Genomic DNA, 17,998 nt, shown 5'->3' on the forward strand with positions numbered 1-17,998 from the left:
CCTGTGCTAATAGCAGCGTGCACGCAGAGTCTCCATCAGACGGGAGCAGACATTATACTGCTCTGCTCCTATGCTGTGTCTCATCACAGAAGTGGCCCTGGCTCCCGGTGGGCCCCTTGATGTGACAGGGCCCGGGGCGACGGCCCCCTCTGCCCCCCCAGTAGCTACGCTACTGCCTCCACCACATCTGGTGCTGATAGCTAGATAGATAATAGATAGCAATCTGCGGAGATGTGGTCGCTGGTAAAATAAACTGAACTGCGCTACATAAGTATACTCATATGTGACAAATTTGTTGCAGGAATGTTTGTGATTATTCCATATATTTTGGATTTGTAATGTAATGCGTAATACAGTAGAAATAACTATTTACATTACTAGGATGGAATTTCATTAGCGGAAATATTTGCATCATATGTCATGTATGATCATACCCTAAAGACCCCCATAGACAATCGCCTGTATGTGCTGTTTTCTAGTGGGATCAGTCAACAAGGTATTGTGTATGGGGCCTTCCAACTCTACCCTAATATCTTGTTGATTTCCAGCACCCAATTAGGTATGTGCACAAGTTAAGTCTTTGCTGCAGAAATTCCTGCACCATTTCTGCATCCCTTGGCAGCAAGAAAACGCAGCATAAAACGTGCTTTTTTGTCACATTTTTGTTGTGTTTTCTTCCCCACTCATTAGTATGGGCGAAATCTGAAAGAACTGATATACGACAAAAATGCAACATGTGCACAGACACTTTTTTTTCTTACAGGAGTTAAGCTACTTCCAGAGATGTCTGAAAAAACCCTTTCTCCTCTATTACCATCGAAAACAAATATATGCTGGGATGAGCTGAACTTCCTCCTGTATTGGAGGAGCCAGGAGAGACAGCTGTTTAAGTCGCCCATAAATGTTCTGTACCTTTGTCATAACCCCAATACTCGGAACTTTTGCATTTTGACTTAAAGGGAACCTACCACCCCGTTTTTTAAAAATTAGATAAAAATAGTGTGAAATAGGGGCAGAGCTGGGCTTTACATTAGGGCCTTTTCGGTGCCTTTACACCCCCGTTAGGCTGCCCAAATACCTTTGTGAAGTGGCCGTTTTCTGCTGTCACTCAAGTGGGTCAGGTCGGATGGGCGTGGTCACAGCGCTGTTTGTCCCCCAGGATCCTGCTCATCATTACGTTGGTGGCGTAGTGGTGTGCGCATGTCCAGCAGGCGAATCCACTGCCCAGGAGATGAATAACGGCGCGGTCTTCGCTATTCAGCCGTTTACCGGTGGGCGCGGCCATCTTTCCTGTGGCCGCGCCTGCGCAGATGGAGCGCTCTGCTGCCCGGGACTTCAGGAAAATGGCCGCCGCGATCTCCATCTGCGCACGCGCGGAATCCCGCGGCCATTTTCCTGAAGTCCCGGGCAGCAGAGCGCTCCATCTGCGCAGGCGCGGCCACAGGAAAGATGGCCGCGCCCACCGGTAAACGGCTGAATAGCGAAGACCGCGCCGTTATTCATCTCCTGGGCAGTGGATTCGCCTGCTGGACATGCGCACACCACTACGCCACCAACGTAATGATGAGCAGGATCCTGGGGGACAAACAGCGCTGTGACCACGCCCATCCGACCTGACCCACTTGAGTGACAGCAGAAAACGGCCACTTCACAAAGGTATTTGGGCAGCCTAACGGGGGTGTAAAGGCACCGAAAAGGCCCTAATGTAAAGCCCAGCTCTGCCCCTATTTCACACTATTTTTATCTAATTTTTAAAAAACGGGGTGGTAGGTTCCCTTTAAACGGTTATTCCCAGCATAGAAATATAACACCTATAATCAGGACAGATGATAACTTTTTGATCAGTGGAGGTCAAAGCAGTAGAACCCCTCCACATATCTTGAGGATGGGAAACACCCCATTTAAATGAAGAGGGGTTGATGCATGGGTGCAATTTCGCTATTCATGGTCTATGGCACTGCTGGAAAAAAAATTTGTTCTGTACTAGAAAATTCAGGCTAGTCTGAGAGAAAATGAATAAAGCAGTGTAAGGCCACCTCTCTAATCCAATTGGGAATTTCAGATCCCCACTACAGGGATTGTGGGGGTCTCAGCTATCAGACTCCTACTCATCAGAATATCATCACCTATATTATTATAGTGCTTTGGCAAAAAGCACTATATTGTTATTCCATCGTGGTAAACTTCTTCTTATTCTTCTTTTTATTATTATTCAGTCCACTATTAATGCGGCCCGAACCGCTGCACTCACAGACTCCAGTGAGGTGTCATTTCGAAACCAGCGTTCCTGAGAGGTGTGCTAAGTATTTTTCGTGCCGATCGGATTTGTAGTTTTGGCGCAATTTGCGTTTGAAAATATTGTCTCAATGTGTTTCAACAGGGAAATTTTCCCATAAGGTTATAAATAGCCTGATTTCTGAGGCAATTTCAAAATAACTGCCACCTGGCTGATTAGCTCATTGATATGTGCAGTCAGACCCAGTTACTATGCCAACGCCTACGAACTCTTCATGACCCCACTAGGACACAGGTTTTGGCAGATAATATCAGCTCTTAAAGTGACCCGCCCACCAAATTGGCACCTGAGGTGCCCAGCCCAACAAATCGGACTGTTGTGGATTCTGTTTGTGGGCTCCCTCTGGTGGTTACTGCTGGTACTGGGTGACTTTGGTGGGTTGCGGCCTTTGGTTTCCACCTGTCCATCAGAGGCTGGGTGTTTCCTATTTTACCTGGCCTTTCTGTCATTCCCTTGCCGGCTATCAATGTATTCAGATGTGCTCTGTTTGGTTCCTGCCTACCTGCTCCCAGATCTTTCAGGATAAGCTAAGTGCTGATTTTCAGTTGTTTGGTTTTTTTGTCCAGCTTGCTTATTATGTCTCTATGCTAGCTGGTAGCTCTAGTGGACTGAGGTTCTCCCCATGTGCCATGAGTTGGCACATGGGTTCTTGTAATCTCAGGATGGTTTTTTGATTAGGGTTTTTTGCTGACCGCTCAGACCCCTTTTGTATCGTTCTGCTTTCTAGTTTACAGCGGGCCTCAATTTGCTGAACCTATATATATCATCTCTATGTGTGTGCCTTCCTCTCATTTCACCGTCAATACATGTGGGGGGCAACTATACCTTTTGGGGTTCATTCCTCTGGAGGCAAGTGAGGTCTTATTTTCTCTGCAGTACTAGTTAGCTCTTAGGCTGGTGCGTGGCATCTAGAACCAACGTAGGCACGCTCCCTGGCTATCTCTAGTTGCGTTTGTCAGGCGTAGGGCAGCGGTCAGCCCAGGTTCCATCACCCTAGAGCTCGTCCGATATTTTGTATTACTTTGCTTGTCCCTTGCTATCCCTAGCCATTGGGATTCATGACAGTATAGCCGGCCCACAAAGTGTTAATTGTTTGGGCTGAAGCAGGAGAAAAAGAAGTGTGTAAGGGAAAAAATTTTTTTTTTTTTTTTTTTTCCCTTCAGAGTTTTGCTGCCTAGCCCTTAATTGCTGTCTAGCTGCTTCTTACCTCCTCTTAACCCTTGAATGGCTCTGATATTAGCTGTTTAACATGGATGTCCAGAGTTTGGCTTCCAGCCTGAGTAATCTCGCGGCAAAAGTTCAAAACATACAGGATTTTGTTGTTCACACTCCCATGTCTGAACCTAGAATTCCTATTCCAGAGTTCTTTTCTGGAGATAGATCTACCTTCCTGAATTTCAGGAACAATTGTAAATTGTTTCTTTCTTTAAAATCTCGCTCCTCTGGAGACCCTGCTCAACAGGTCAAGATTGTAATATCTTTCCTGCGGGGCGACCCTCAGAATTGGGCATTTGCATTGGCACCAGGGGATCCTGCATTGCTCAATGTGGATGCGTTTTTTCTGGCATTGGGATTGCTCTATGAGGAACCCAACCTGGAGATTCAGGCTGAAAAGGCTTTATTAGCCCTCTCTCAGGGGCATGATGAAGCGGAAATATATTGTCAAAAATTTCGGAAATGGTCGGTGCTTACTCAGTGGAATGAGTGCGCCCTGGCTGCTAACTTCAGAAATGGTCTTTCCGAGGCCATTAAGGATATTATGGTGGGGTTCCCTACGCCTACAGGTCTGAATGAGTCGATGGCTATGGCCATTCAGATTGATCGGCGTTTACGGGAGCGCAAACCCGTGCACCAGTTGGCGGTGTCTTCTGAACAGGCACCTGAGACTATGCAATGTGATAGAATTCAGTCCAGAAGTGAACGGCAAAATTATAGGCGGAAAAATGGATTGTGTTTTTATTGTGGTGATTCAGCTCATGTTATATCAGCATGCTCTAAACGCACAAAAAGGGTTGATAAATCTTTTGCCATTGGTACTCTGCAGCCTAAGTTCATTTTGTCTGTGACTCTGATTTTTTCACTGTCTTCCATTTCCGTCGATGCCTATGTGGATTCAGGCGCTGCCCTGAGTCTTATGGATTGGTCATTTGCTAAACGCTGCGGTTTCAGTCTGGAGCCTCTGGAAGTTCCTATCCCTCTGAAGGGAATTGACTCTACACCATTGGCTATGAATAAGCCGCAGTATTGGACACAAGTGACCATGCGCATGACTCCCGTTCATCAGGAGGTGATTCGCTTCCTTGTACTGTATAATTTACATGATGTACTAGTGCTTGGTCTGCCATGGTTACAAACTCATAATCCTGTCCTGGACTGGAAAACAATGTCTGTGTTAAGCTGGGGATGTCAGGGGGTTCATGATTATGCACCTCCGATTTCAATCGCTTCATCTACTCCTTCTGAGATCCCTGCGTTTTTGTCTGACTATAGGGATGTTTTTGAGGAGCCTAAGCTCAATTCGCTCCCTCCTCATAGAGATTGTGACTGTGCTATAGAATTGATTCCTGGCAGTAAGTTCCCTAAGGGTCGTTTATTTAATCTGTCACTGCCAGAGCATACTGCTATGCGAAATTATATTAAGGAGTCCTTGGAAAAGGGACATATTCGTCCATCTTCGTCCCCTCTGGGAGCAGGTTTTTTTTTTCGTGGCAAAAAAAGATGGTTCCCTGAGGCCTTGTATAGATTATCACCTTCTGAATAAGATTACAGTCAAATATCAGTATCCACTGCCATTATTGACTGATTTGTTTGCTCGCATTAAGGGGGCTAGGTGGTTCACTAAGATAGATCTTCGCGGTGCGTATAATCTGGTGCGGATAAAACAGGGTGACGAGTGGAAAACCGCATTTAATACGCCTGAGGGCCATTTTGAGTATTTGGTAATGCCTTTTGGACTCTCCAATGCTCCGTCAGTCTTTCAGTCCTTTATGCACAATATTTTCCGTGAATATCTGGATAAGTTTATGATTGTGTATTTGGATGATATTTTGGTGTTTTCTGATGACTGGGAGTCTCATGTTTTACAGGTCAGGAAGGTGTTTCAGGTTCTGCGGGCCAATTCTCTGTTTGTGAAGGGCTCAAAGTGTCTCTTCGGAGTCCAGAAGATTTCTTTTTTGGGGTACATTTTTTCTCCTTCTACTATTGAGATGGATCCCGTCAAGGTTCAGGCGATTTGTGACTGGACACAACCTTCATCTGTTAAGAGCCTTCAGAAGTTCTTGGGGTTTGCTAATTTTTATCGTCGGTTCATTGCTAATTTTTCCAGTATTGTTAAACCTTTGACTGATTTGACTAAAAAGGGTGCTGATGTTGCTGATTGGTCTCCTGCGGCCGTGGAGGCCTTTCAGGAACTTAAGCGCCGGTTTTCTTCTGCTCCTGTGTTGTGTCAACCAGATGTTTCACTTCCTTTTCAGGTTGAGGTTGATGCTTCCGAGATTGGAGCGGGGGCGGTTTTGTCACAGAGAAGTTCTAATGGCTCGGTGATGAAGCCATGTGCATTCTTCTCTAGAAAATTCTCGCCCGCCGAGCGCAATTATGATGTGGGTAATCGGGAGCTTTTGGCCATGAAATGGGCATTTGAGGAGTGGCGTCATTGGCTTGAGGGTGCTAAACATCGTGTGGTGGTCTTGACTGATCACAAGAATCTCATTTACCTTGAGTCTGCCAGGCGTTTGAATCCTAGACAGGCTTGTTGGTCGTTGTTTTTTTCTCGTTTCAATTTCGTGGTTTCATACCTGCCAGGTTCAAAGAATGTGAAGGCAGGTGCTCTTTCCAGGAGTTTTGTGCCTGACTCTCCTGGAGACTCTGGGCCTACTGGTATCCTTAGGGATGGGGTAATATTGTCCGCCGTATCCCCAGACTTGCGACGTGCATTGCAGGAGTTTCAGGTGGATAAACCGGATCGTTGTCCACCAGAAAGACTGTTTGTTCCGGATGATTGGACCAGTAGAGTCATCTCCGAGGTCCATTCTTCTGTGTTGGCTGGTCATCCTGGAATATTTGGTACTAGAGACTTGGTGGCCAGGTCTTTTTGGTGGCCTTCCTTGTCTAGGGATGTGCGTACCTTTGTGCAGTCTTGTGAAGTGTGTGCTCGAGCTAAGCCTTGCTGTTCTCGGGCCAGTGGGTTGTTGTTATCCTTGCCCATCCCGAAGAGGCCTTGGACGCACATTTCCATGGATTTTATTTCTGATCTCCCGGTTTCACAGAAAATGTCCGTTATCTGGGTGGTGTGTGACCGCTTTTCTAAGATGGTTCATTTGGTGCCCTTGCCTAAGTTGCCTTCCTCCTCTGAGTTGGTCCCTTTATTTTTTCAGAACGTGGTTCGTTTGCATGGGATTCCGGAGAATATCGTTTCTGACAGGGGATCCCAGTTTGTGTCTAGATTTTGGCGGACGTTTTGTGCCAAGATGGGCATTGATTTGTCTTTCTCGTCTGCATTCCATCCTCAGACGAATGGCCAGACGGAGCGAACTAATCAGACCTTGGAAACTTATTTGAGGTGTTTTGTTTCTGCTGATCAAGATGACTGGGTTGCTTTTTTGCCGCTGGCCGAATTTGCTCTTAATAATCAGGCTAGTTCTGCCACGTTGGTCTCTCCTTTTTTTTGTAATTCGGGGTTTCATCCTCGTTTTTCCTCTGGTCAGGTGGAGTCTTCGGATTGTCCTGGAGTGGACGTGGTGGTGGACAGGCTACATCAGATTTGGAATCAGGTGGTGGACAATTTGAAGTTATCTCAGGAGAAGACTCAGCAGTTTGCTAATTGCCGTCGCCGCGTGGGTCCCCGACTTCTTGTTGGGGATTTGGTGTGGTTGTCTTCTCGTTTTGTCCCTATTCTTCTCGTTTTGTCCCGGTTCATCGGTCCTTATAGGATCTCGGAGATTCTTAACCCTGTATCTTTTCGTTTGGATCTCCCAGCATCGTTTGCTATTCATAATGTGTTCCATCGGTCGTTGTTGCGGAGGTATGAGGTGCCCGTTGTTCCTTCGGTTGAGCCTCCTGCTCCGGTGCTGGTGGAGGGAGAATTGGAGTATGTTGTTGAGAAGATCTTGGATTCTCGTGTTTCCAGACGCAAACTCCAGTATTTGGTTAAGTGGAAGGGTTATGGTCAGGAGGATAATTCCTGGGTGGTCGCCTCCGATGTTCATGCGACTGATTTGGTCCGCGCCTTCCATAGAGCTCACCCTGATCGCCCTGGGGGTTCTCGTGAGGGTTCGGTGACCCCTCCTCAAGGGGGGGGTACTGTTGTGGATTCTGTTTGTGGGCTCCCTCTGGTGGTTACTGCTGGTACTGGGTGACTTTGGTGGGTTGCGGCCTTTGGTTTCCACCTGTCCATCAGAGGCTGGGTGTTTCCTATTTTACCTGGCCTTTCTGTCATTCCCTTGCCGGCTATCAATGTATTCAGATGTGCTCTGTTTGGTTCCTGCCTACCTGCTCCCAGATCTTTCAGGATAAGCTAAGTGCTGATTTTCAGTTGTTTGTTTTTTTGTCCAGCTTGCTTATTATGTCTCTATGCTAGCTGGTAGCTCTAGTGGACTGAGGTTCTCCCCATGTGCCATGAGTTGGCACATGGGTTCTTGTAATCTCAGGATGGTTTTTTGATTAGGGTTTTTTGCTGACCGCTCAGACCCCTTTTGTATCGTTCTGCTTTCTAGTTTACAGCGGGCCTCAATTTGCTGAACCTATATATATCATCTCTATGTGTGTGCCTTCCTCTCATTTCACCGTCAATACATGTGGGGGGCAACTATACCTTTTGGGGTTCATTCCTCTGGAGGCAAGTGAGGTCTTATTTTCTCTGCAGTACTAGTTAGCTCTTAGGCTGGTGCGTGGCGTCTAGAACCAACGTAGGCACGCTCCCTGGCTATCTCTAGTTGCGTTTGTCAGGCGTAGGGCAGCGGTCAGCCCAGGTTCCATCACCCTAGAGCTCGTCCGATATTTTGTATTACTTTGCTTGTCCCTTGCTATCCCTAGCCATTGGGATTCATGACATCGGACCCCGAGTGGCCCCGCCCACCAATTCGGACACAGAGTGACCCCGCCCACCAATTCGGACCCAGCATGACCCCGCCCACCAAACCGGACCCAGAGTGGCCCCGCCCACCAAATCGGCCCCTGAGGGGCCCCACCCACCAAATCGGCCCCTGAGGTGCCCCGCCCACCAAATCGGACCCAGAGTGGCCCCGCCCACCAAATCGGCCCCTGAGTGGCCCCGCCCACCAAATCGGACCCTGAGTGGCCCCGCCCACCAAATCGGCCCCTGAGGGGCCGCGCCCACCAAATCGGCCCCTGAGGGGCCCCGCCCACCAAATCGGCCCCTGAGGTGCCCCACCCACCAAATTGGACCCAGAGTGCCCCGCCCACCAAATCGGACCCAGAGTGGCCCCGCCCACCAAATCGGCCCCAGAGTGGCCCCGCCCAACAAATCGGCCCCAGAGTGGCCCCGCCCAACAAATCAGCCCCTGAGGGGCCCCGCCCACCAAATCGGCCCCTGAGGTGCCCCGCCCACCAAATCGGACCCAGAGTGGCCCCGCCCACCAAATCGGCCCCTGAGGGGCCCCGCTCACCAAATCAGACCCAGAGTGGCCCTGCCCAACAAATCGGCTCCTGAGGGGCCCCGCCCACCAAATCGGCCCGAGGGGCCCCGCCCACCAAATCGGACCCAGAGTGGCCCTGCCCACCAAATAGGCACCTGAGGGGCCCGCCCACCAAATCGGCCCCTGAGGGGCCCCGCCCACCAAATCGGACCCAGAGTGGCCCCGCCCACCAAATCGGCCCCTGAGGTACCCTGCCCACCAAATCGGCCCCTGAGGGGCCCCACCCACCAAATCGGCACCTGAGGTGCCCTGCACACGAAAGCGGACCCAGAGTGGCCCCGCCCACCAAATCGGCCCCTGTAGGGCCCCGCCCACCAAATCGGCCCCTGAGGGGCCCCTCCCACCAAATCGGCCCCTGAAGGGCCCCTCCCACCAAATCAGACCCCCAGGGGCCCCGCCCACCAAATCGGACCCCCAGGGCCCCCGCCCACCAAATCGGACCCCAGGGGCCCCGCCCACCAAATTGGACCCACAGGGGCCCCGCCGCCAAATCGGACCCACAGGGGCCCGCCTGCCAAATCGGACCCCCAGGGGTCCCGCCCGCCAAATCGGACCCCCAGGGGCCCCGCCCGCCAAATCGGACCCCCAGGGGCCACGCCTGCCAAATCGGACCTTGAGGGGCCCCGCACGTTAAATCGGACACCGAGGGGCCACGCCCACCAAATCGGACCCGAGGAGCCCCGCCCACCAAATCGGACCCCGAGGGGCACCGCCCCCCAAATCGGACCCCGGGGGGCACCGCCCCCCAATTCGGACCCCGAGGGGCCCCGCCCCCCAAATCGGACCCCGAGGAGCCCCGCCCACCAAATCGGACCCCGAGGGGCACCGCCCCCCAAATCGGACCCCGAGGGGCACCGCCCCCCAATTCGGACCCCGAGGGGCCCCGCCCACCAAATCGGCACCCGAGGTTCCCCACCCACCAAATCGGCACCTGAGGTGCCCCACCCACCAAATCGGTCCTGAGGGGCATGCAAGTGTAAAACTCTTGCAGGGGCAGCCTGGGTACCATTCCAAAGCACTATCTGTAGTTCCTTCAGGAAATACCCATCTAGTTATTATTATTATACATTTTTATAACGCCATTTATTCCACGGCGCTTTACATGTGAAAAGGGGGCAAATATAGACAAGTACAATAAACATGAGCAAAAACAGGGCACTAAGGGTCCATGTCCACGGTAATGACGGCCCTTTGGACGGTGCAGAAAACCCGCTCCACCCAAAGCGCCGCACCCTTCTGTGTGCGCGGTGATTCCGTATGTGTTCATTGCACACATCCGGAATCTCCGCACCCCATACATAGGGCCCTGTGATTTACAGGTAAACAGGAATGCAACGTTCTAAAAAGACGCACCGCATGTCCATAAACACAGGGCCGCCGGGTGCGTGTTTGCACTCATAGTGGAGACGGAAATTTCATAAAATCCCCTCCACTATGCTGTAACATCTGGACGCTGCGGTTGTACGCAGCATTCAATCCGCAGCTAATCTGGATGTAATCCTGCACGTGGAAACATACCCTAACAGGTACAGAAGGAGAGAGAACCCTGCCTGCGAGGGCTCACAGTCTACAGGGGAATATATATATCAAATTGTTGGTATCTTTCAATGTTGAGAATAACTGATGTGAAATTTGAGGAACCGAGTGATGTGCAGAACGGGTATTGCAGACGTAATACGTAAGCCAAAATGTTACAACAATAGGGTCATCTGCAGCCAAGCTCCTTGCGAATATGTGTAAAGTGAATCATCACTGTAGGCTTCAGATAAATATGTTAAAACTAATATTTAAAATGAATATTGCTAATCCTGTAGAAACACAAAATCTGCAATTTGCTAAAGTGATTTCCCAAAAATTACTACTAAATCAAGTCTTCTTTTCTAGTGATATTCAATGTGAATGCATTTAAAAAACGGTTATTATTTTAATGTGCACTTGCAACAGAATCCAGCCTGTAAGTGCAGAAGCAGGCCACTTGAAGAAATAAGATCTAAATTTGGTTAATTAATCATAAGCCCCTTTCACCTAGATCGCTAACACACAAGCACTAGTTAGGTGCAAAACTAAAACTCCTTTCTGAAAAACTTAAGATGCTGAAAGGTGGTATGTTGAGAATACATTCTTTGTATTCGGACTGAACAGTTTGGTACTGTTTTTTAACTCCTTATCTTGTTGGCAACACCAGAAGTGGTGCCTAAACCAACTTTTTTTAGATTTGGTTCACTGAAAAATAAGACAAAACTGCACCCATGCTGTACAGGGAAAACACTTGGAGAATGGATTGTTTTTGAGATTTCCATGAAAACCGTGATTTGTTTGGCAAGATGTAATTTAAGAATGTATTCCATTGTGTTTTTGTGATGATGAAAAAGGCATGGGAAACATATTGTATGTCTCAGGATGGTGTTATACATGGCATACTTTTGAAAAACGTTACGGCAAAGCCAGGCACTGACCCATCAAAAAGGAGAAGTAGAAAACCTTCCTTTAAATTTTCCATTCCCCTTGAATTCAACAATGGCTTTGGCCCCACAAATCAAACAATAAATGTGTGCGAAACCATCCTTAATAATACAGAATTGGTTGTCAACATAACATACTTTTGACTAAAGACAGTAAATAACATAAAATAACAATCACTAGTCACTTGATGAATTCTCTGTGCTCTTTGCTGGTCTCTACTTTTCTATACAGTTCATGTGCTGGCCAACCGCTTGAGTGCTACAGCCAATTACTAGCCCTAGCGGAAATGCTGAGGTGGACAGCATGATGGCTTCAGAGAAGAAAACAGTCCATAAAGAGCACTGGGGCTGCAGTGCTGGTGCAACAAATGATGAAACAGTTGAGTGATACTAGTCCTATTTATCTAACACTAATTTCCTTATGAACATAAGGATGAATGACCTCGGGGAGATCAAAACATCCAACACCGCGGAGACACCATCACGTGTTTCTCAACGCAGTGATCCAGAACACTGCCCCCATCCCTTATGGGAAATATGCAAATGCATGTAGAAAAGCCGCGGAGACACCATCACGTGTTTCTCAACGCTTCATGTGCTGGCCAACCGCTTGAGTGCTACAGCCAATTACTAGCCCTAGCGGAAATGCTGAGGTGGACAGCATGATGGCTTCAGAGAAGAAAACAGTCCATAAAGAGCACTGGGGCTGCAGTGCTGGTGCAACAAATGATGAAACAGTTGAGTGATACTAGTCCTATTTATCTAACACTAATTTCCTTAGTGGTGCTACATGGTTATAATTCGACACGCAATTTATCTAGGCTAGCGATATTGCATCTTATACACGAGAGCAGATAACACCACTGGAAGGACTCAGAGCCACTTAACATATAGCAGAACATGTCTCTAAAGTCAATAATATCATCTGACTTGAAAAAAAAATAAAATAAAATATATATATATACACTCACCGGCCACTTTATTAGGTACACCTGTCCAACTTCTTGTTAACACTTAATTTCTAATCAGCCAATCACATGGCGGCAACTCAGTGCATTTAGGCATGTAGACATGGTCAAGACAATCTCCTGCAGTTCAAGCCGAGCATCAGTATGGGGAAGAAAGGTGATTTGAGTGCCTTTGAACGTGGCATGGTTGTTGGTGCCAGAAGGGCTGGTCTGAGTATTTCAGAAACTGCTGATCTACTGGGATTTTCACGCACAACCATCTCTAGGGTTTACAGAGAATGGTCCGAAAAAGAAAAAAAATCCAGTGAGCGGCAGTTCTGTGGGTGGAAATGCCTTGTTGATGCCAGAGGTCAGAGGAGAATGGGCAGACTGGTTCGAGCTGATAGAAAGGCAACAGTGACTCAAATCGCCACCCGTTACAACCAAGGTAGGCCTAAGAGCATCTCTGAACGCACAGTGCGTCGAACTTTGAGGCAGATGGGCTACAGCAGCAGAAGACCACACCGGGTACCACTCCTTTCAGCTAAGAACAGGAAACTGAGGCTACAATTTGTACAAGCTCATCGAAATTGGACAGTAGAAGATTGGAAAAACGTTGCTTGGTCTGATGAGTCTCGATTTCTGCTGCGACATTCGGATGGTAGGGTCAGAATTTGGCGTAAACAACATGAAAGCATGCATCCATCCTGCCTTGTATGGAGCATCTTTGGGATGTGCAGCCGACAAATCTGCGGCAACTGTGTGATGCCATCATGTCAATATGGACCAAAATCTCTGAGGAATGCTTCCAGCACCTTGTTGAATCTATGCCATGAAGAATTGAGGCAGTTCTGAAGGCAAAAGGGGGTCCAACCCGTTACTAGCATGGTGTACCTAATAAAGTGGCCGGTGAGTGTATATACATATATTCAAAAAGAGGTGCATTACAGAAATAGGAAACTCTGTGGGTGCCCTGGCCCAACAATCCAGGTCTTGCACCAATATCACTTTCCTTTTCCAGAATATTTAATCTGATGCTTATGGTCCCTGTCCAATGGCTCTTCTCTTCCTTACCTTCGTTAATAAATGACACACAATGATAATTTTATAATGTATATTTCAGAAACATAAAATTCTCCCCATGGACACTGACACAACAATGATCTCAACCTTGGGAAACTCCTGAACTTCCAGGGACAAAATACGCATCCAAAGCTTGGAAAGCTGCATGCTATGTACTGAAAAACTGATGATGCATTTAGTTCATGACTTGATGGACGGTGGGTGAGGAAAAGGTGAAGAGAGGGGTTTTATTCTGGTTTTATTTTGTGAGTGTTGAATATGTTATTGTATTATTGCTATAAAACTTCAATATAACCATACTGTTATTTTATAACATTTACTGTCTTTAGCCATGTTAACATTAATCCAGGAAAACCTCTTTAAAATTGCATTCAAAAATACCTATAGAAATGTTTGTTGCTTTTTGGAAAGTATTTTTAGAGCTTTTTTTAAATTACATGTTTTTATACATATTTTTTATAATTCATAGTCCATGTAGCACAATGCTACAAAAATGCCACATTTAGGGCATGCAAAGTTTTAAATTCTAAAGAAATTTCCACATGCAAAAATATTCTGCATAGAGATATTATAAACTAATGACCAATCTCTAACTGCAGTGGTTCTCGCTTTGAAAAATACTAAGAAAAAGGCACCTAAATGTCTAAATGTTGTGTATAAATCCACCCGAATAAGACTGATTGATTCGGCAGCAAAAAAAACATATAGAAAGTTTTTGTTTATGTTGCAAAGCGTCTGGGAGAAAAGCAGTCTCTATATTGCTGACTACAGAGGCACTGCAAATACAGAGCAGATCAGTGTCTTCAAAACTTCATCAAAATACGCAGACGTGCGAGATGCAGATTTTGTCATTGGTTTTACTTTGGAATTGGCTACAGACTTCACCATTTGCATTGTAATGAGTTGAATCCTTGGCAAAGTGTAGAAAAAAAGTATCTGACAGATTGGGCACACTAACGATTTAAAAATCAGCAGCTTGCCTTCAAAGTAACACAGATGTTACAATAAAATGCACGGAGTATTATAAGGCTGTGTTCACACTGAGATCTAAACCCAGTTCATGACTTTGTCAGGGACTTCTGTCTAAATGCCTGAAAAATGGAATTCAGACATTCCCCGACAAAGCTATTGAGCTCAATGAGGCAGAGTCCAAAGCATGAAAGTTTGGACTCCTTTTGACCTCCTATCTGATGCCTTTATAGCCTGATGCAATATCATAGCAGACTACGATTTGAGCCACGTGCTAACCTGGCCATACAGATGAAACATAATTAAATGATGTGCTACCCAAACAGATATGGTCTGGTCAGAAAAGGTTAAAACCCAAGTCCAATTATTTTTTTTTATACTAACCTGAACCTAACGTGCACGTGTAAATGGGATAAAATAGTGAATAAAAGGCTCACCCGGTGCTGTGTATTGGCCATGTCTGCATTGTTCTTACCCCTATTGTCTGCATTGTTCTTACCCCTATTGTCTGCATTGTTCTTACCCCTATTGTCTGCATTGTTCTTAGGTTTATAGATGTCACAAAACTCATTTCACTGTACTCCTTTCACTTATAATGTGACAATATTGCGCTTATTTTTATTGAAAAATTAATAAAATCCATGGCATAGAATTAATTTGCAATTATACAGCATAATTCACATAGTAGAATACATAGGAACTGTAGTCATAGCTTAACAGCAAAGTGAAATCCATTATCATGATCCTAAAAGACATTTGCAATGTATCAATGCTCTCATACGAGAAACCAATACAACTACATGAATTAAAAAATACATATATTTTTACCTTGTACTTGTCAAAACCAGCGAGTTGATCTGAGCTGATATACTGGTAACTAAACATGATTCCTGTTTGTGGAGCTCCAGTTCAGCTTTATTCTTTCCCACAATATTGGTCTGTAACTGTTCTCCCCCAGGCAGCAGGATGCAGGTCCTGTAGTTAAGCAGCAGGCTCAGAAAGAAAGCATAGGTGTGTTTGTCAGTCTGTGTCCTGCTATCTTATCTGTGAAGAACACAGTTCTTGATGTCACTAACCAGGAAGGCAGGTATTTAAGAAGTAAAGGTATCACCTTGCTTGCATGAGTGACAAAGTGTCACTTTGGGAAAACAGAAAGGTATGAGACTACCATAGCCAAGTAACAGCAGAATCACATGAGAGTATGATTTATATTCACCAGAGAAGCATTATCTTAGGTGGAAATATTCTGCAGTGTATAGTCTTACGTACTAACAATCAATAAATGCTTCCACAGAATAAACAACTACCGGTAATTATGGCAAAAAAATAAAAAGAAAAAAGTCATAAAACCAAACTACAGGTGCTTGACTACAAGCATTTAAAAAATTGTGACTTAGAGACTTGGTGAGAAGGAGAAACTCTGGTGAAAGACAGAATTATTTTCTGAGTCTCTAAGGTCCCATTGATATCTGACTTTTGCATCCTTGTGTTATTCATTTTCTTAATTTCTATGATGTGAACAGACAGCACACAGATGCCTTAGGCTGTGTTCACACACTGCGGCCGCAGCATATTGTTTTTATTTTGCTAAGATCGCTCAAGCACACCATTGTTTTACCATGATTTTCCAGAAAAGTGAGTACACAGCCTTAGATATACAAGTGCAGAGCCTGTGCCCAAATTACTTTTGGCCAGCGCTTTCAGTAACAGGCAAAAACAACCAACCTAGATATGTATACCTTGTGTGGATTCATCACAGACAGCTAAAATAGAATTAGTGTGTATGGTTTAGAAAATGGAATATTCTTTCAGCATGATGGCCCTTTAAGAATTGTTCATAAGCTTTCCTAACCTATGGACTTCAGCCCTTGGAAATCAGAACTATTGCAGTCCTGTTATCACTAAATGCACAGCTAACACATAGCACTACATTCACCCCTTCCTTGCCACAAATGATCAGATTTTTTTTTATCTTACCGCCAAAGAACATTCCTGGAAATTGACTTAACAGGCATCGGTTCCTATAATGGAAATTCAGTAATAAGTGGTAGGCAACATTCATACGTTCAATATTTTCCTCTGATTGTTCCACACCTGATTTTGGCTTACAAATACTGATGTAAAATACTGACCAAATACTGATCATGTGAATGTAGCCTTGTAGTTCAGAAGCTAACCACTTTCCTAACATTATATCCTTTGTGGTTCTGCACCATATTTTGTTTAAACTCTGATTTTACTGATTCAATTAAGGGAAAAATATGCCAAACTTGTGCTGTCCATTCACTGGCAGATCTGAGCAAAAAAAAGTAAAAAATTAATTTTCTAGAGTTTAAGGTGGGTCCAGAGAGGGTTCTGTGTAGTGTCAGTGTTACATTTCCACCCCTCAGTGTGTCTGGGATGTAGTTACTGACAGCTCAGCCTTTCATCTAGTACAGGAGCGTGCTGAAGCTATCAGTACTTTGATTAACAGCTCAGTTGTCCAGTCTCATGCAGGGGCATGCTAAGCTGTCAATGTGTTGTTTGACAGCTGGGCCATTCAATCTGAGAATGGGAGGAGCTGGCTGTCTCCAGGTGTTCATTGTCCCAGGTGATTGCCAGGCTACTTAAATGGGCTGTTACTCCCAGACCTCTGCCAGACGTACATTCAGCTGTGTGGTTTGTCTCCATGTGCCTTGCATTCTGTTTGTAGATCTTTTGTTGCCTGACATTGGACCTCATTCTCACCATCCATTTAAAACTTTCTGCCCTGATCCACTATCCTCCTGGTATATTGACCTCCGAACATTACCTGACTAAGCCACTGTGTCTTCCTTCTGTTCATGAGGTACTTTCCTGGCCTTTGACCTCAGATTCATTGACTCACCCGTTTAACGGTTTCGTTGTGAGTAGTGACTCAGCGTCACATTACATCTGGCCAATACATTTTTCTTTTTTGCCAGTCTGGAGCCTGTTCACACGCTCTGTGTCCAGGTGGCGATTTTGAAGTAGATGCCTCAGGATCTAGCTAAGGAATGCCAAAAGTCTGTAGTCTTCATGATGCCAGTTGCAGGGTCAGATAACTAATTTGATGAAGATCTACTACGAGGTCACCCAGACACCCAGGTATATTTTTCTTGCTCTGATAAAGTACTGATAAATACGGTGTTATCCTTCGAGAACCAGGTGTTATCAACATTGGCATTCATTGACTGTGGGTCTGCTGTTAACTTTATTGATTCAATACTGGTACTGAAGTTAGGGTTAGGGACATTTAGTTTAGAAACATCCATTCAAATCTTCACCCTTGACAAAACACTATTCGCCTGGAATTTGGTCAAGAGGGTAATGGTGGATTTCAGGCTCCAAGTGGGAGCTCTCCACTCTACTGATTCCATCTCCTGTTTTGTGTTGGATAATTTACCTGCTGGATTGGTACTGGGGCTTCCATATTCACAATTCTTTTATTGATTGGTGTCAGAAGGAGATTGTTAAATAGAGCTCCAATTGTTATAACAGATGTATAAAGTTTGTACAAATATGCTCTGTCAGTCTGAAGGATCTGCCGGGGTACCTGAAGGACTCCGGAGATACAGTACAGACCAAAAG

General features: G+C 45.9%; 1 protein-coding gene across 6 annotated transcripts in view; it reads right to left on the reverse strand.

The window, feature by feature from the left end:
• LOC143782698 (ethanolaminephosphotransferase 1-like) overlaps nt 1-15,491 on the reverse strand; it is a 106,561-nt gene extending 91,070 nt beyond the window's left edge. For 3 of the 6 annotated variants that reach the window (XM_077270455.1, XM_077270462.1, XM_077270461.1), the window contains exon 1: nt 15,239-15,478. In XM_077270455.1, coding sequence (XP_077126570.1) covers nt 15,239-15,295 — 57 coding nt within the window. In that variant the 5' untranslated portion in view covers nt 15,296-15,478. Of the gene's footprint in view, nt 1-15,238 lie in introns of all 6 variants that reach the window. The other 3 variants (XM_077270457.1, XM_077270456.1, XM_077270459.1) reach the window with 3 other exon arrangements.
• Between the last annotated feature and the right edge of the window lie 2,507 nt (nt 15,492-17,998).

Source organism: Ranitomeya variabilis, chromosome 6 (assembly GCF_051348905.1).
Source record: "Ranitomeya variabilis isolate aRanVar5 chromosome 6, aRanVar5.hap1, whole genome shotgun sequence".
NCBI lineage: Eukaryota > Metazoa > Chordata > Amphibia > Anura > Dendrobatidae > Ranitomeya > Ranitomeya variabilis.